The following is a 19,852-nucleotide window of genomic DNA, read 5'->3' as shown; positions in this document are numbered from 1 at the left end:
TGGTTTTATCCAGCAGCGGCCTCCCTACTACCCCATCTCCCACTCACCCTCAGAGATCTTGGAGGTGAGAAAAGAGAAGAAACATTCTTTTTAAGAGAGAACACTTGAATAGGACCTTGTGGAAATTGACTTCCACCCCCATAGGGACCATAGGGGCTTCAACCCAGTCCCTAGTGTATCTTTACTGTAGCTTATCTGTCTCCTCCCACTCAGGGACCTCCTCCTAACCACTGTTCAGGCACAGCTGAAGCCAGAGCTGACCTATATAGGTCCAGGGACAGACATGAAGTCTGTTAGAATTGTGTCAGTCAGGATGGTCCTGGAGCCAGGAAAGGTGGGCACTGCTGCTGCCTCTGCTGCAGAGGTTGGGGACACCTTTGACTAGAAGGGACAGAGGAAATGTGGTAGGAGATGTAGGCTGGAGTCTGGGTTGAAACTTGGCACTTGAAGGTGCAGAGGGTTATTTTGTATATGGCAGATTCTTTTTTTTAAATTTTGATTTGTTATATATGACAACAGAATGCATTACAATTCATATTACACATATAGAGCACAATTTTTTATATCTCTGGTAGAGTCACATCCTTCGTGTCTTCTTACATGTACTTAGGGTAATGATGACCATCACATTCCTCCATCGTTCCTAGCCCTATGCCCCCTCCCTTCCCTTTTCCCCTTTGCCCTATCTAGAGTTCATTTAATTCCTCCCCCTCCCAGCAGCATATTGTGAATGGCTGATTCTTGTATCAGGGACAGTGGACAGACCATTCCCTCTTCATCCTGGGTGGCACATACCTGATGCAGCCCTGGAACCAGCTATGTGGATGGGATAGAGAGGGGCCACATGGGGTGCTCTGAAGATGGTGAGGCTTCTGTAGGAGACCCAGAGGGTTCGAGGGAAATGCACAGTCCCTGGCCAGACCTGACCCCTCCTGCCAAAGAAACTCACTATAAAATAGGATGGAGCAGCCCTCAGAGGGCTGCTGACATTCAGCATATGTCTTCAAGTTCCTTTTCATGCATGCTTACATTCCAGGAAGCCTACAGGGTTGCTGTAGGTATTCTCAAGGAATGGGACAGATGGTCAGAAGAAGAGATGGTTCCCCATTCTCTAGTCTAGGCCCCCAGGATGTGCTTGATGATTCCATTCCTGATCCTCACTTGCCCAGCACCTGGTCCTGACACTGGCTGGGACCTTTTGGGGTGGGTAGGGGCTCTGTGTAGTATGGAACAAGGCTGTCCCATGGGTCCTGGCAGACCTGTCTCTTAGCACTAAGCCAGGTAGTCTTACATCTTTGCCCAGGACCTGTCTGTTTCTTGGGTAGGGGCTCTGAGTGCTATCTCCCTAGGGGCTACCTGAAGCCTCTATATACTTTTATCTGTTGTTGGCTTGGCAAGGGCTGAAGGGTTTCTATCATCTTTAGGTCTTATCCTTATTGCTACTCCTATAAATTTTATATATTAGCAAGAGAAGCTGGGGGTGTAGTTTAGTGGTAGAGTACATGCTAGGCATGTGCAAGGACCTAAGCTCAATCCCCAGCACAAAAGAGAGAGAGAATGTGGATTTTCTGTTTCAATCCAAGATGGCCAGTCATACTTTTTTCTCCTAGGTTCATTCTGGCAGCCAACAGGGATGAGTTCTACCACAGACCATCCAAGTTGGCAGGCTTCTGGGGGAACAACAATGAGATCCTCAGTGGTAAGTCTTATTTCACATCTGGTAGGTAGCCATTCAGCATGGCCCCACTCAGGCTCCTGGGGTGTCATGAAAGTGCAAGTCACAGAACGATCCTAATAATATCCTTGCTTCCAAGTGTAAGTACCAAATGTGTGCAAGGATATGGTGAACCTTGGGATCTGGGTCAACATTGAGTTATCCAGCCCCAGCATTGAGCACCACCCAGGGTCCTTGTGGTTTTACATGCCCTGTGACCCCTTGAAGAAGTAAGTAGTCAGACTACATGTAGGAGCTATATCACTTCTGAGGCATCCTAATTGTGTGTGCATGCACGTACGTATGTTTGTGTCTGCATTATTGTTTCTACTTATCTTCTCTTGCTGCAGGGAAGATGGGCTGAATTGGTGGAGCAAAGGCTTGGGTGGGGCACATTTTGTATTACTAGAAATATCTTTTTTAAAACAATTTTTTAGATGTTGATGTACCTTTATTTTATTCATTTATTTGTATGTGGTGCTAAGAATTGAACCCAGTGCCTCTCACATGCTAAGCAAGCTCTCTCCCACTAACCACAACACCAGCCCTGAAATATTATCATCGATTGCATGGATGGTGGATCTCTACATCTTGTACAACCAGAGAATTGAAATGTTGCACTCCATTTGTGAACCATGAATTGAAATGCATTTGTTGTCATGTACAACTAAGTAGAACAAATAAAAATAATAATTAATTTAAAAATTGTTATAATTGAGTTTTGTTTTGGATTAGGTAAGTTATTACAAGAACCATGTTGAGGCTGGATACATACCTATTGATCCCAGTGAATCAGGAGGCTGAGGCAGGATGATCACAAGTGTGAGGACATCCTGGTCAACTTAGTCAGACTCTTCCTCAAAAAAAAAAAAAAAAAAAAAAAAAGAGCTGGAAATGTAGGTGCTCCTGGGTTCAATCCTTAGTATTGGGGGGAAAAAAAGAAACATAGTTTAAGCAGGGTGTAATGGCACACACTTGAAATCCCATATACTCAGTAGGCTGAGGCAGGAAAATTTTAAGTTTGAGGCCAAATTTAGAAGCCTAGGGAGACCCTATCTCAAATAAAAAGGGCGGAGGATGTTGCTCAGTGGTAAAATGCCCCTGGGTTCAATCCCAGTACCAATAAATAAATAAATAGATACCATTTTGGTCCTTTCAGGTCTTCTGCTTAAGATTTGATAGGTTTGGAACTGTGTAGCCTGTTCAGGGCTAATTATTACATGTTTTTTCTAATCTGACTTCTAGGAGTGGTATTATGTGTAAGCAGTGTCCAGGTCTAATCCTTCTGGTTGGTTCAGATAATTTGTACACCGATTAGAACTCTGGTTTTCTCTGTGTGGCTCTTCTCTCTGATCTTCTTTTGATGAACTCTGGCTGCCTCTATATCTCCCAACTCTCAGTCTCTGCCCTCAGCTCAGGGAGTCTGCTGATCTCTTCCTGGCCGCCGTTCCCCCACCTCCCCTTTGCTGCATCCTGGGGTCTTTCCAGTCATGGAACTCATCTCATTTGCCTCTTGTCTCTCACCTCCTTTATCTAAAAACTCCTTTATTCACATATTTTAATTTTTGGTTGTTCTATTTGGGAGAGAAAATCTGGATCCTGTTGCTTGGTCCAATAGGAAAGCTCTTCTTCTTCTTCTTCTTCTTCTTTTTTTTTTTTTTTGGTACCAGGGATTGAACTCAGGGACACTCAATCACTGAGCCACATCCCCAGCCCTATTTTATGTTATTAGAGACAGGGCCTCACTGCGTTGCTAAGTGCCTTGCTGTTGCTGAGGCTGGCTTTGAACTCATGATCTTCTCGCCTCAGCCTCCCGAGCTGCTGGGATTACAGGCATGCACCACCGCGCTGAGCAAGCTGTTCATTTAAAAATTATTAGTTTGGGCTGGGGATGTGGCTCAAGTGGTAGCGTGCTCGCCTGGCATGCGTGCGGCCCGGGTTCAATCCTCAGCACCATATACAAACAAAGATGTTGTGTCCACCGAAAACTAAAAAATAAATATTAAAATTCTCTCTCTCTCTCTTTTAAAAAAAAATATTAGTTTGTAGGATTTCTTTATGCATTCTGGATGTGCATCCTTTGTTGATAAATGTATTGCTTACTCATTTCTTGAATGATTTCTTTTGGTGAGCAGATTTTAGCAAAATGCATTTTATCTACTCTTTTATGGTTTCTTCTTTTTGTGTTGTATTTGAGAAATCTTTGCCTCCATTAGGTCATAAAATGTTTTCCTATTTTGCTCCCTCTGTTTTTGCCTTTCGATTTTGAGATCTATGCTTTGGTTTATGATTTATCTCAAATTAATTTTTATACATTGTATAAGGTAAGGTTGAGGGTCATCTCCCTTCCATCTCTCTGGTTGTTCCAGCATCATTTATTAAAATGGATACTCTTTTGCCTGTTAGCATCTTGGTTTTAAGTCAGTTGAACATATTTGTATCCCATTGATCTGTGTGTCTCTCTTGATGCCAATACCACAATATCTCAATTAATGTCCTTTTGAGCCAAGTGCAGTGGCAAATATCTGTAGTCTCAGCTACTAAGGAGGCTTAGGTAGGAGGATCACTTGAACCCAGAAGTTCAAGACCAGTATGGGCAACATAGTGACACTCCAATCTCAAAACAACAACAACAATTTAGTCCTTTATAGAGAGTCTTAAAGTAATGTGAGTTCTCCAGCTTTGTTCTTTTTCAGGACTGTTTGGGCAATCCCAGTTCCTTCACATGTCCATAAACATTTTATTAGCTTGCCAATCTCTGTGTAATTAAAAAAAAAAAAAAACTGAGGGGATTTTGATAGGGGTGGTGTTCATGGGCCAGTTGGGGAAGAAGTTGGGTCTTCCATTTGGCATACAAGATGGCACACTTCTCCTTGGTCAGCTTGACTTCCTTCTGCAGTGTTCTTTGGCTTTCTATCTTTAGGTGTCGTGTGTTTTTTTGAGAGAGAGAGAGAGTGAGAGTGTGTGTTCGTTTTAAAATTTATTTTTAGTTATCGGCGGACACAACATCTTTGTTTGTATGTGGTGCTGAGGATCGAACCGGGCCGCATGCACACCAGGTGAGCGCGCTACCACTTGAGCCACATCCCCAGCCTGTCATGTGTTTTTCATTAAATGTTTTCCTAATTATTTTAAAAATCATACTAAGCGTTTTGTTAATACTGTTGTCAATGGTATATTTAAAATTTCTTTTTCTAATTATTTTTTTAATTTATTTTTTAATTATAGGTGGATACAATATCTTTATTTTTATGTGGTGCTGAGGATCGAACCCAGTGCCTCACATGCTAGGCGAGTGCTCTACCTCTGAGCCACAACCCCAGCCCTCTAATTCTTTTTTTTAATCATTTTTATACATTTATTTATTTATTTATTGATGGTGCTGAGGATCGAGCCCAGCTCCTCACACGTGTTAGGCGAGTGCTCTACTGCTGAGCCACAACCCCAACCCTCTCTTTCTAATTCTTGCTCATGTTTACTTACTGGCTTTAGTAGATTGTTTTGGGTATTGCTTTTAGATTTTCTTAGTATATAATCTTGTCATCTACAAATAAAGACAGTTTTGCTTCTTCCTTTCCATGTTTACATTTTATTTCTTTTTCTGTTATAATTGATCTTTGTTATAAAAATGACATTTTAGTGACTTAGGAAAATGATCCTCTAGTCTAGCAAGGCTCCCCCTCCTGTGACTCTTTTTGTTTTTTGTAGCAGGTGCTGGAGGTCTAATCCAGGGCCTCCTGCATGCTAGGCAAGCATTTTACCACTGAGCACACTCGCTCACCCCAATGCCTGTTTTTAAGGGCGTAGTAGACCTTGTGGTATGGTGTGGTAGCCCATGCAGGACTGACCACTGACTGGGCCTGTGCCAGTTTCCAGTAGATGAGGCAGCCTGGCCTGGTTTCTGCATGGAAGTGACTTCCAAAACTGGTTCAAGCATGAGGTGTGTTCTGTAGAAGTCACAAAGGGACTACCTGATTTCAGGGCCCTCTGTTGGTGTCATGATGGGTATAGTTGGTGCCCATGTTAATCTATATCATCTGCACCTCTTGTATCCTCAGGGGCTGCCTCACCTTGCAGAGTTAGAGCCCATTCAATAGGCTAGGCTGTTAGACCAAGCTGTGCATTGCTATGTGTCCTCATGGAGCAAAGGAATTTGTTTCCCAGGAGACAGGGACCAGGAGGGAGACCAGAATGGGTTGATGCCCTTCATGGTGAGTATTGCTGGTGGTAACACTGTTGCCTGCTACCTGCTACAGGGCTTGACATGGAAGAAGGCAAAGAAGGAGGCACATGGTTGGGCATCAGCACACGGGGGAAGCTGGGGGCACTTACTAACTACCTGCAGCCACAACAGGATCCAGAGGCCCGTGGCAGAGGTAAGTTGGATAGGGTAGAATGGGACCTAAGCAGGGCAGAGCCAAGGCATAGCAGGTAAGGTGGGTGGGCTAGGGATTATCAAGGCAGTCAGGAGTCATGTTGTAAGGGCTTCTTCTGATATACCTCACCCACCTTGATCTGCTTTTGGGCCATGTGGCAGAGACGGGAGAGGAGTCACCATGGGAGTCACCTGAGACTTGTTTATCTCAGTGAGTGAGCTCTAAGCATAATACTTCCCAAAGTGTCACACTAAGGGGCTGGGGATATAGCTCATGCCAGAGCACTTTGCTAGCATGTGTGAGGCCCTGGATTTAATCTCTAGTACTGGTTAAAAACAAAACACCAAAATGTCACTCTTAATCACTGTGTCAGCCTCTTGAATGTTGCAGAGCATATGTCTGCCCCAAAAGCACACATAAATATGTTCCCAGTGAAGTTTTCTCCTTTCATGCTGAATTTCTCCATGGAGGCATAATGGGGAAAACTTTTTTTAACTGAAAAAAATCATATTTCTTGGTGTCAACCTCAGTGGCAGTGCAGTCAATGAGGTGTGGCTCTATTGGGACCCTTTTCCTTCCTGCATCCTCCTGAAGGGGCCTCACTCCTGTATTCCCAGGAAGAAGGGTTTACCCTGTTTCCTCAGCCATGTGTATCCCCTGCCTATAGGTGAACTTGTGGCCCACTTTCTGACCACTGATATGGACAGCTTGTCCTACCTGAAGAAGGTCTCCACAGAGGGCCACCTATACAATGGCTTCAACCTCATAGCAGCTGATTTGAGGTGGGTCTACCAGCAGGGGGACAGCCATGCTACCCAGCACTGCTTTGAGGACCAGGTCTACAGATCATTGGAAAGCAGGGTTCAACTCCACCAATCACCTTGGCAGCCTTTCCTAAGATGTTGTTTCTGGTGGGCTTGGCAGGCATCCTGAGGACCTACCTGTTTCAGACCCATCAACTTGGGAACTAAGAACATAGCCTAGGGCTTCCTGTGACAATGTGAGGCTTCTTTCTTCCTGACTCCAGAGAACTGAGGTGGGGACCTGGCAGTGTAGGACTGTGAAGGGCAGCCTGTTTGGAGAGGCTTGGCTAGGTTCCTTCTCACTTCCCGTAAGCAGGTTTCACAGTGCAGCCTATGGCAGCCCTAATCAAATACTATGCTCCCAGGTGACTCTCATATTAGAGATGAAGCCATAGGAACTGGAGAGGTTTTGTATGTTTCGCCTTTTAGTGAAGGGAGCATCCTTCCTATGCTTCCCTGTCCTATCCTGGGTCCTCTTCCTCCCTTCTCTGAAGCCAAAGAAGCCAGTGAATGCTGTTAGCCTGGGGCTTCCTCCAGTACAGATAGTGAGGGAGGCCATTAGTATCCTTTGGTTAGCCCATGTTCAGATGCCCATCCTGAGCTGCCTCCTTCTGTGAGGGGAAGTCAATGGACCGACCTCTGGGCTCTTAAGACCTAGGCTTCTATTCCTTTGAGCATCCATTTCATGTGGCATTCTTTGCCTCATCTCTCTACCACATGGCTAGACAGACTCAGTGTGGAGGTTGAGCAAGCTGTAATGACCCATAGGAGGAAGGCCCAGGGTAGAAGCTGATTATTAATTTGCTGCCAAGAGTTCTCCTTTCTGCTGACCTTTAGCTCCTGAAGACCAAGTCCATGTGCTGTCTAGGCTCTCCATACTTGGTTACCACTGTCAGTAGTTCCATGCTTATCTGACCCAGCCCTAAGAAACCAGACTAGCAACTCTGATGCAAGTGGGACTGGGTGTTCAGCAGCTGTGTTGAGTGTCCAGGGAACAAGGGAGTTGTCCTCTGAAAGGATGTATGGTCAAATGTGAGGGCCTATATCTTTGGGAGCCTGATTAGCTGTCCTGGTTCCTGGTTCAGGGGCCTGCTATCCCAACGCCACCCAAGAAGTTTGACAGTGGCCAGAGAGCATCCTGTGGTTAGATGGAAGATGGTGCCAGGAAAGCAGCCCTGTTGGTGGGTGCTGATGAGGAAACCAAGACCTGTTCTAGGTCAGGCCCTCCTTTTGCCTGGCCTCTGGTGACACTGGCATTAGTTCCAGTATCTATTTTTATAGGCCCATAGGCAAAAAGTTTAAAAGAACTTTTGCCAGAAAATAAAATCTCTGAAGTCATTATCCAAACATCTTGAGGAAATTGCCAAGGATTGTAGTGAGGAAGAATGTGAAAGAAATGTGAGTACAGGCTAGGGGTTCTAGATGCCTGTGTGGACTGGAGGGTGGTTGGAGAGTGAGGGAGGAAGGGCAGGTCTCTAGTACTCAACATCTGCCCCTTACTCTGCATTTGTCTGTATTGAAGACAAGGGTCTCCTTGTTCAGCTTTTTGTCTTGGGAAGATGCCTCACAGGTTATAAAGAATCCCTATTTATTTATTTGAGACAGGGTCTAGGTTAGTTGCCTAGGTGGGCCTTAAACTTGCAATCCTCCTGTCTCAACCTTTCAAGTAGCTGGGATCACAGGGGAGTCCCTCTTTAGTTTGCAAAAAAGGTATTCCAAGTTCTAGCAGAAAGACTTACTGCAGTATTGAGGAACTGGGATATCTTTAGCTGTGGAGCAGTTTAAAGTATTTTTAAAATATGTAGTTGGTATCCAAAAAATGTTTTCATATGGCATTTTGTTGAGAAGTCTATGTCGCCCTGAGACCAACTCCCAGGAACAGTTTGAGATCAATTGTGGAGGTGGGGGCCTTTGCCTCCTGGAGTGTTCGGGTGTTTGTTGGGGTGGGGCTCAACTCTGATATTATCACCACATGCCTATGCTATATGGCATTCAGCCATGCTGTGCTGTGCCTCCTAGGCTGGTGGTCCCCAAGGTGAGCCAGGAATGTACCTATGATGTTAGAAGGAGCCAGGGTCTCCATGACTCTGGCTTCCAGTATCCTAGCCTGGCTAAAGTGGACCATTGTTTTTGCGTTGGCTCCCATTGGGGCTCTGGGAATAGGGCCATGAGATCAAACTGCGCAATGTGGGGGCAGGATACCCTGTGGCTCCCATCTTACCTTCTTCTCCCCTCCCTCTATCTACAGCACAACAAAAGGAGACTTGGTTTGCTACTATGGAAACCGGGGGAGGCCTGAGCCCATTGTCCTGACACCAGGTGAGTCTGTTCTGGGAGTCTGACGGAGAAGGGGGCTGCTCCTAATGAAGGGGATAACCTATACTTTTCAGAGACCAGGACCCTGTTGCAGCACTTTCCTGAGACTTTTTGGCTATTTGATGCCTAATGATCTGTACAAGATTGTGGCCCATACCTGCCACAAGAGAGCCTTATACCCTCCCTACTGCCTTTCATGGGCTTTTCCTATAGACTAAGACTGCACTTGCTCTGGACTTCCCATCTTAGCCCCAAAGCCCAGCTGGTGACTTCCAACCCTACTTTACAGCCCCTCCACCAGCCCCACCTCGTAGCCTCATCTTGCCTTAGATCCTTTAGGCTCCACCCAGGCTCCTCCCCTTGACCTCTTCCTCATGCACAAGCACCACATGCTAACTTGTCATAAATGCATACCTCCTGCATCTGGCCACATCTGGCCCATGTTCTCAGAGACTTGTCTCTCCCATCACCTGCCTGCCTCCCCCTGTACCCCAGAGCACACTTTGCCTGGACCATCCCCTCCCTCTAGCTATACCTTTGCCCAGGCTGTGCCTTCTGCTGCTCTGCCCTTCTGTTCCCTTCTTCTTTAGGTGTTATGATTTCCTGAAAGCCTCCTCTGTCAGCACCTATCCCCACAATCTGGGCAGAGAGTATTACATTGCCTTCCCCACTATAAACCACTTTTGGGAGGAGGTCTGAGTCTTCAGGACAGAGCAGGAACCCCTGGGAAATAGCACAAATGGGGTCTAGCACAGTATACCAGGTAAACAAAATTCCTGGGACCAGAACCCTGCCTTCAGGCCTGCTTCCTCCCTCCCCAGCTTGCTGCTTGAGGCCTGTTCTCACTAGTGACATCTTAGGACTATAGAACTCAGATACCCACTCTGGTCCCTATATCTGAGCTGTTGGCCCATATCAGATGACCCAGCCCACGGGAAGAGTGTCAACATCCTTGGTATCACCCTCATCCATGCCTCTTTGAGGCAGTGTTCTTTTGTAGTATAGTTTTTGTGTCCTCAGGACACAGGGATTTTCTCTGCAGTTGGCACCAGTCATCAAGTGAGGTCGCAGGACACAGGTCCTTCCTTCCCACTGGGGGTTAATGGTGCACATTTATGCTGGCACCTATTCCTCATGCTGGCCTAGTTACCACAAGGTGCTCTGGAGCCATAGTGGGACCCTAGCTCCCATCTTAGAGCCATAGGGATCCAAAGCAGGGCTGGCCAAGCTCTCAAGAGTTGGGTGATACATAACCAACAGTAAGGAACAGGGGGACATGATGCTCAGGGATCCTGGGTTTGGGAAGAATCATTCTGGCTTCGCTTGGGACAGTTCTTACCATTCTTCTTGCCCCAGTGTCTCCCCATAAGTTTAGACTTCTTGGGGTTTGGGTATGTGGTGAGGTGGGTTTGTACCCTGGAGTCAGTCTCTCCTTTCACATATTGTTGGGGCTGCCCTGAGCCAGTGACCGTGCCCAAGAGAATTTGAAACTAAAATATCAAAGGACAGAGATAGGTCCACTCCTCATTTTAAACATTGGCCCAGAGGCCTTTGGGAAGCAGATAGAAGCTTTACTGTTCTCAGTGCCTGAGACTCCCTGACTAGAGACACTTATTTTCTGCTAAGTCATTTTTGGTAGAAATTCTTTCATGTGCCTTTTTTTTTTTTTTTTTTTGGTGGTGCTAGGGATTGAACTCAGGGCCTTGTGCATGCTAGACAAGCACCTGAGCTATATCCCCAGCCCCCCACCTCCTGTTTTTATTCCTGCATCTGCCCCCACCTGATTTGTGTTCCTTCTTTTACTTTTTTAGGAATTGAACCCAGTACCTCATTCTTACCTTTATTTCATTTTTATGTGGTGCTGAGGATCAAACCCAGCGTCCTGCATGTGCTAGTCGAGTGCTCTACTGCTGAGCTACAACTCCAGCTCCTAAGTACACAATCTTACTACTGAACTATACCCTAGTACACCCTAGCAAAGACTTTTTTAATAGACAAAGTACAGATTTGATGAAGGTGGAAGTAGCACTCTGTAAGGTACAGTGGAGTGGGCTGAGCAAGAGAGAGGCTCAAGGCCCAGTTTCCATTTTTTTAAATAACAGTTTTATTGAGATATGGCTCACATGCTATATAGTTCACCCACTTAAAGTATATTATATCCAATGGGTTTTAGTAAATGCACAATATTACTCAACTGTCACTACGTCTAATCCCAGAATCTTTTCATCATATCCCAAAGAAAGTCTCATATTCATTAGCACATACTCCCCCTTCCCCCTTGCTTCCCAGCCCCTGGCAACCTTTTATTTTTCTCTTTGATACTAGAGATTGAATCCAGGGGAGACTCTACCACAGAACTACAACCCCAGTCCTTTTTATTTTTTATTTTGAGACAGAGTCTCATTAAGTTGCCCTGATTGGCCTCAAACTTGAGATCATTTTGCCTCAGCCTCCTGAGTCACTGGGATTACAGGTGTGGGCTACCATGTCTGTACCTTGGCAACTTTTTGTTTTTGGTGCTGGGTATTGAAATCAGGGGTGTCAACCACTGAAATACATCCCCCCCTCGCTGTTGCTGAGGCTGGCTTTGAACTCACAATCTTCCTGCCTCAGCCTCCCTAGCTGCTGGGATTATAGGCGTGTGCCACTGCGCCCAGCTCCTGGCAACTTTTAATCTTCTGTCTCTATGGACTTGCTCATTATGAACATTTCATACAGATGGAATCATGTATTGTGTGGTCTTGGGAACTGACTTCTGAATTCTTTCGCTTAGCTTAATGTTTTCAATATTCATCTTGTAGCCTGAATCAGCTTGTTGATTCTTTTTCTTAAATATTTATTTTTAGTTGTAGTTGGACACAATACCTTTATTTTATTTATTTGTTTGTATGTGGTGTTGAAGATTGAACCTAGGGCCTTGCATGTGTTTGGCAAGTGCTCTACTGCTGAGCCACAAGCCCATCCCTTGTTGATTCTTTTTAAGGCTAAGTAATACTCTATGGTTATATATTTTGTTTCTCCATTCGGCTATTATGAATAATGCTGCCATGTACATTTATTAAAAGTTTTTGTGTGGACATGTTTTTACCTCGCTTGTGGTGAAACAGTACAGACACACATAAATAATACCTAGGAGAAGAATGGCTGGATCATATGGTAACTTTGTTAGCCTTTTGAGGAACTTCCAAATTATTTTCCAAAGCATCTGCACCATTTTACATTTTTTTGTTGTTAATATGTTTTAGTTGTAGACAGACACAATACCTTTATTTTATTTATTTTTATGTGGTGCTGAGGATTGAACCCAGGGCCTCGCTCTTGCTAGGTGAGCGCTCTACTGCTGAGCTACAACCCCAGCCTCCCATTTTACATTTCTAACAGCAGTGAACAAGGATCTCAGTTTCTCTGAATCCTCACCAATCCTTGTTATTTATTTTTGCAGTGGGGGAGGGGTGGGTACTGGGATTAAATCCAGGCCTTGTGCTTGCTAAGCACATGTACCAATGAGCTACATTCCTCAGTCTTCTGTCTTTGGGTGTGTGCATATGATGCTGGGAATTGAACCCATGGCTTCAACACATCAGGCAAGTGTTCTACTGCTATGTTACATTCCAACTCTATCCTCTATCTTTTAGATTGTAGCTATCTTAATGGGTATGAAGGGGAATCTTCTTGTGATTTTTATTACATTTGTCTGGTGGCTATGGATGTTGAACATATTTTCATGTACTTGTTAGCCACTTTTTCTGCCAAGAAATGTTTATTCAGGTCTTTGCTCATTTTAAAATTTGGTTCTCTGCCCAGTGTGGTAGTGCATGCCTATAATCCCAGTAACTCAGGAGGTTGAGGCAGGAGGATCCCAAGTTCAAAGCCCAGCAACTTAGTGAGGCCCTAATCTAGTGAGACCCTGTCTCAAAATAAAAAAATAAAAAGGGCTGAGGATGTGGCTTAATGGTTAAGTGCCCCTGGGTTCAATCTTCAGAATGAATGAATAGGTTTTCTTTTTTATATACATATATTTTAGTTGCAGATGGACACACAATATTCCTTATTTATTTTTACATGGTGCTGAGGATTGAGCCCAGTGCCTCACACATGCGAGGCAAGCGCTTTATCACTGAGCTACAGGCCCAGCCCTAGGTTTTCTTTTTGAGTTGTAGGATTTCTTTATTCTACCAGTGCAACAAGAGATCTGATTTGCAAAAATTCTTCCCCATTTCATGGATTTTCTTTTTTACTTTCTTGGTTTCTTTTGAAGCACAAAGTTCTAAGTTTGGATGAAGCCCCCTATTTTTTCTTCTGTTGTTTATGTTTTTGCTGTCTTATTTAATAAGTCATTGCCTGATCTAAGGTTATGAAGCTTTCCTCTCATGTTTTCTTCTAAGGGTTTATAGTAGTAGCTCTTTCATTTATGTCTTTGGTCCAATTTGAGTTAGTTTTGTGTACAATGTCAGGTGGGATCAAACTCCAGTCTTTGCCTGTGGCTTCCTAATTTCCTAGCACCAATATTAAATTGTCTTCCCAGTTGTTCCTGAAGGAAAAAACCACAATAACATCAGGGACTGGCAACTTGACTATGGGGGCTCCAGCAGAGTCCAGGGCAATCTTCCTGGACTTGACTGGAACTGGAGCTGCTTCAGACTCTGCTTCCTTGGTGCCTCATCCAGGATGCAGAGCTGTGTGCTACTTGGCCACCTGGACCTCTGGAGAAGCAGCTCTGAGGGGTCTCTCCCCTCAAATGTGTGTCCTTCAATTTTATGACATGAGAAACCCTTTCTCTTTTGGTCACACCTTCTTTCCACTTTAGAACTTCCTTGTTCTGAGAAACTGCAGCTCAGAGTCCTTGCAATGAGTCCACCTGCTCCCTTAGCAGGAACCCAGTCAGTATACAGAGGTGGGCTCTGTATAATGGATATGTATACTGTCTGTGTGTCCACTGGCTAGGACTTCCTATCTCCTCATGAGTCAGGACCTATCATGGTGGGTACCCTCCTGCCCTTGGGTTGGTGGTTATCCCACCCTTGATTTTTGCAGATAACCCTCATACCATACCTTAGAAATGGATGCCTATTAGAGTTCAAGTTTTTTATTTCATATTAGTCCGTCCATCTTGTCCCCTAGATATCTGTACTTTGTGGAATCTTGAGGTTGCCACTTGCCTCTGCCCTGCCTTGGGTTCTGTACCCCTTACCATAGATATGGATCAGGTATGAGCCTAGAGAGTGCCAAAGTGATGCAGTCTGGTTCAGTTTTGCTATCACCTGCTATACCCCTGCCATTTTGTTATTTGGGGGGATACCAGGGATGTTTAACCACTGAGCCACATTCCCAGCCCTTTTATTCTGAGATAAGTTCTTACTAAGTTGCTTAGGGCCTCACTAAATTGCTGAGGCTGGCTTTGAACTGGGAGTCTTCCTGACTCAGCCTCTTGAGCTGCTGGGATTACAGGTGTGTGCCACCACACTTGGCTATCCCTAATATCTTCTGTTGGGTGGACCAGTAGGTGTCAGAAGTTTACCTTGAAATCACATAGCTGGACCTCTGCATGGCTAAGCTAGTCTCTTCCCTACAGGGACCTATGGACTGAGCAATGCACTGCTGGAGACGCCCTGGAGGAAGCTGTGCTTTGGCAAGAAGCTCTTCCTAGAGGTTGTGGAGCAGAGCCATGTGCTCCCCAAGGATACTCTTGTTACCCAGCTCCTGGATGTGCTCAACAATGAGGAGGCGTAAGTGGGCAGATTCTTCTGGGGTGACCATTCAGGCTTTGAGGCAAAGAAGAAGGCAGGCTCTGCTACTCTAAAGGCCTATGAAAATAACCAGGTCTGGCTTCTAACTGCAGGAAACCTGAAAAATATGCTGTCCTTGGCCACCCTGCTACGCCCCCGCTGTTCTCCTTGATTTCTGGTAGGGGCCTTTGATGATGAGAGATGGGGAAGTCAGGGTCATGTGGGCTGGGAGGCTCAGTGCTCAGAGATCTGATGCAGGCTGAGGCCAGAGCAGCTAGAGGTTCTCTTCTGTGTGAGAGGGGATATAGATAGAGCTTCCCACATGCTGTCTTTCTAGTGACTTTGGGGTTGAGCACTGGGCACAGACATGCCTGTTCCTGGGGGCAGGGGAGCTCCCCCACCATCTTCCTTGCCCATAGGCCTCTGCACAAGGCACCCTCAGATACTGGACACCTAGGGCTTAGCTGTCCCAGCAGGGATACTGGTGCTCATCAACCTGGATTTTGTTCTGAGTGTAGTCCCATATGTCCCTCCCACTGCCACACATACCATTTCCTGCCTAGACAACCCAGCATTCACTTGTGTACCCTGTTGGTCTCACTTCCCCCAGTGGACCCTCAGAGGACACCTCATAGTCTGTCTCCCGTTCTTTTCTCCCTGCCCTCCCACAACTGCCTCAAGGCCTCTGAACCATAACATTACCCTTTAGCCTCAGCATCACCACTCCCTTGGGGGAGCTGTGCTGGCCTAGCCCTCTGCTCAGCTCTAAGACCACATAGTCATTAGTCAGTGTGTCATCCTGGACAGAGCCATGATAGGCCCTGGCTGCTCTTATTGATTGCTGTAGCTCTAGTGCCCCTTGTGGTGGCTGGCAAGTCTCAATGCTTGAGTGGACTCCTGTCATGCAAAGCTGCTTGCAAAGGCTCTTCTAGGGGCAGTAAGAGAATATATATGCTATCTGGCTGCCTGGGTTTCAGTGATGGAGTCATAAATAGATGAGTAGACAAAGATGTGAGGCATTGAGCATGAAAGGGAATAAACCAACACTTGTGGTTCTCCCCAGTTGCTTTCCAAGCCCAGGGAGCTCATTAGGAACCTGAAAGCTGTTAGCACTTTAGGTTAGTCCAGCTGGCCATACAGGACCATGGACAGGCAGCAGAGGGAATGATGCCCATTTTCCCCTCTGTCCTTCCAGACAGCTGCCAGACCCAGCCATTGAAGACCAGGGCCAGGAGTATGTGCAGCCCATACTGAGCAAGTATGCAGCTGTATGTGTGCGCTGCCCCAACTATGGAACCAGGTATGGAGGGGCTGGGGGTGCCAGGTGCATCACCTTCCTACCCTAGTCTCCCACTTCCCAGGCTGGAGGAAGGATAAAGAAACTGAGCTTCCTTATGTTCCATAGCTAGCTAGCACCAGGCTATTTCCCTAACTGAGTAAATTCAAAGCCTTTGCCCTGTATAGACTGGGTTACAGGGGCAAGCAGACTCCACAGTTAAGGGCCATGCATAACATAAATGAGCATCAATTCCCAGGGGCTCTGTAGATCAGGGCTTGAGATCCCCCAGTCTTCAGCTGTCTTCTAGATGGGGCCATTGGGCTGCCCCCTTGGGGTCAGGCCCCCTTAGGGCCACCCTGTGAAAATTTTGGGCAGGCAGGTGGGGCTCTTCCTGCAGAGGGAAGGCAGGGAAGGCTGGGGGTGTTTCAGACTAGAGGGGACTGGATTCACCCAGTGTGGGCATGTAGGCTTGGTCAGGAGGCCTAGATGCCTCTGACAAGCTTCTCTGTATCCTCAAGACTGGGATTGCTACTCATTTGTGACCTACCACAGAGCTGGAACCAAGTGCCCAGCACAGACCCCACACTTGGTGAATCTGCCTCTTCCTGCCTCCTGCCTCAGGTCTGGCACCAGCTGTGCCTCTGACAGGTAGGACTGGAGCCTAGGGATACAGGGTGAACACTGTTTTTCAGAACCAACACCATCATCCTTGTGGACGCAGATGGTCACGTGACCTTCACCGAGCGCAGCATGCTGAACAAGGACCCCTCTTGCTGGGAGACCAACACCTACGAGTTCATGTTACAGAGCTAATCCCCCACTGCTGGATATGGCCAGCAGGCTCTGGAGGCCCTGCCTTGAAGGCCAATGTGGACAGGAACCTTCCATGACCATACTGCACTGCTCGTGATTTGGCCAACATTCTCAGAGATGTCTAATTTGTTTGTTACCTATTCTTGTGTTGTATCCAGCTCAGGGTCTGCCTTTATGCCATTGGGGAGTGAGAGATTCTGATGCCAGATCTAGGACAGAAGCAGGTGTACCATATGTGTGTGACTATACTTGGGTCTACCTTGTCCACATGTAAAGGCACACATACACATATAGGGCACATGCTCACACACATACACACCCCCATGTGCAGAGGCACACATGCACACAAAATTGCATGTGTATACATATTTGAACACATACTCAAGAATATACACACACATGTGCATGCCAAGCAGGCAGAAGAGAACCTTTTACCTTATACTTGTAGCCAATGGCTCTTTGCTCTGGTCAAATGTCAGGAGTAGGCATTTATTTAAATGGTGCCTTAAATGGTGTTTAAGTGGTGCATAGGGCACCACTGTGCTTTACTTCCCAACAACCATACCTGTTCCTGAGAGGATATGGGCCATATTTGGAATCATATACAAGGAGGACCAGAGAAAAACTCACTTTTACAATAGAAGCTCAGCCTCATTAGAGATCCAGTGGTTCTCCATATGCCAGAGAGTCCTGTGTGCATTGGACAGTCTTGAATGAGAGATGTGGCCCCACATATGCTGGGTGGTCTTTTGTGCACCAAGGTCCTGCATGGTCAGGTCCATGGTGCAGGATGGTTGTGTGTGTGCCAGGGGCTTTCAGGCCACTACTTACCAGGTGGGTGTTATGGGTTCTGGGAAGGCCCATCTCAGCAAGGGAACTTAGCTAGTCCTGTTGTCTCCCTTCTTGGTACATCAAACTTTACAGGAATCTGAACTTGAATGTGAGCTGTTGATAATAAAGCTTTGAAGTTGTGGTGAGTAAATGGGTTTCAAGATCCTTCCTTTGTGTGATGGTGGTGACAGGAACTCCTGTGGTGGCACCAATACCCATACGAGGCTCTTTCTGCTTCCTTTTGTCACAACCTCCGGAGGCCTCTGGGTCAGGCTATCTGTCTATGGGTAGAAGCCAGGGTGCAAGAGACCCACTCATATATATGGGACCCAGGTGCTGATTACTGGATGAGTCACCCACCACCAGGGATTCGTTAGGAGGAGCCCTTGGAGGGAGAGGCATGGAAATGGTGGAGTTGAGGGCCAGAGGACAAATAGAGTCAGCCTCAGCCATGGCACTGGGAGCTAAAGTCTCAAGCACTGGCCATGCATAAGTCCCACATATCCATTGCTTAGCTCCAGGCTTCCTTTTGCCTTTGGAGTTGACCCGGCTTGGCCTTCTCAGAGCAATGAGTTTAGAGTGGATATGGACCTGCGCTGTGTATCCCAGCCTGGGTATGACAAATTGCTAGTCCATCTGGGAATGAGTAGGGGCCCAGCTTCCCTCTTCCTGTCTCCTCCATGCCCCTGGGTCTGAGGCCCTCCATGGCTCACTTTAAACTCAGAAGAATAGTGGTTAAGCCAGGCCAGGCTTAAAGGGGGCTTCCAGTGGTGACAAAATACATGTCTAGGCCAAAGGTCTCAAGACCCATGTGTCTGGCAGTCAAGGCTCCCAACCAGCCCCACTGCCAACATTCTCCATGTGCCTCAGTGGGTTGTCCCCTGTCTTGTACCCATGTTCTATGCCAGCACTTCCCCCCAGCCAGGTACACTGCTCTCATGCAGAGCCTCCCTATCTAGAACCTCCCTGTTCATCTCTGTCTAGAGACTGGGTCTGCCCAGGGAAAGTTTTTTAAACATTTGTCATGAACCCCTCTGCCCCCAGCCTACCCAGGGCTCCCCAATAGCCTAGACCTTCTGAGGAAAGGGCAGCCCAAGATGTAGATTCTATTGTTATGGGTTGAGTTCTGCCCCCAACTCCCCTGTCCCCCCCCCAAAAAAATTCTAACTCCACTATCTAGAATGTGACTATTGGGAGATAACGTCTTTCCATATATAATCAAGATAAAATTAGGCTGAGCCCTAATCCAAAGTGACTGTTGTCCTTATCTGAAAAGAAATTTGGATACAGCATACAGTGCATGAAGTTCTGCTATACCAGAATAAGCAGGGAGTATACCAGAAGCTGAGAGAGAGACCTGGATCATAGCTTCCTTAGAGTATTCAGAGAGTATAGATCTGCTGCCTCTTCATCTCAGACTTCCAACCTCCAGAGCTGTGAGACAACAGATTATTATTTAAGCCATTTTGTCATATTTTGTCATGTCAGCCCTAGCAGACTAAAATAACTGTGATCCTTACTTTGTAGGTGGAGAAATAGGTTTGAGACTTAAAGGGGGCTTCTTAATAGTCCTCTACTTAATAGTCCTCCACTTCCCAGAGGGGTGGGGAGACACAGCCATGAGGCCAGGATGGACAGGACAAGGACTGGTGGCACCTCAGGAGGCACATACCTGTGTAGGCCAATGGCCAACCCACAATGTTCTCACCACAATGCCTTGCACCCCTCTCACCTTCACTTTATGTACCCAGGCCCTTTCCATTTCTCATAGTCATAATTCTTGCCTGAGGGGCTTTGCATTCACTATCCCCTGTGCCTGAAAAATCCCTCTTGTAGACATCCAAACCATGCCATCCTTTACTTCCCACAGGTCTTTGCTGAAGTCTCTGGGGGTGGGGGTGGGGGTGAAGGTACAGGTACCTGTTTACAGTTAGTTGTATTCTTTTTTTTTTTTTTTTTTTTGGTATCTTAGACACCAGGTATAGCTCAGTGAT

General features: G+C 46.3%; 1 protein-coding gene across 7 annotated transcripts in view; it reads left to right on the top strand.

The window, feature by feature from the left end:
* Tango2 (transport and golgi organization 2 homolog) overlaps positions 1-18,021 on the top strand; it is a 40,007-nt gene extending 21,986 nt beyond the window's left edge. For all 7 annotated transcript variants that reach the window (XM_076856946.1, XM_076857036.1, XM_076856596.1 and 4 more), the window contains 7 exons: positions 1,611-1,699; positions 5,971-6,090; positions 6,758-6,872; positions 9,142-9,212; positions 14,782-14,935; positions 16,131-16,235; positions 16,907-18,021. In XM_076856946.1, coding sequence (XP_076713061.1) covers positions 1,611-1,699; positions 5,971-6,090; positions 6,758-6,872; positions 9,142-9,212; positions 14,782-14,935; positions 16,131-16,235; positions 16,907-17,027 — 775 coding nt within the window. In that variant the 3' untranslated portion in view covers positions 17,028-18,021. The remainder of the gene's footprint in view (positions 1-1,610; positions 1,700-5,970; positions 6,091-6,757; positions 6,873-9,141; positions 9,213-14,781; positions 14,936-16,130; positions 16,236-16,906) is intronic.
* The last annotated feature ends 1,831 nt before the right edge of the window (positions 18,022-19,852 follow it).

This window comes from Callospermophilus lateralis, chromosome 1, assembly GCF_048772815.1.
Source record: "Callospermophilus lateralis isolate mCalLat2 chromosome 1, mCalLat2.hap1, whole genome shotgun sequence".
NCBI lineage: Eukaryota > Metazoa > Chordata > Mammalia > Rodentia > Sciuridae > Callospermophilus > Callospermophilus lateralis.
This window is presented reverse-complemented; position numbering and strand designations above follow the sequence as displayed.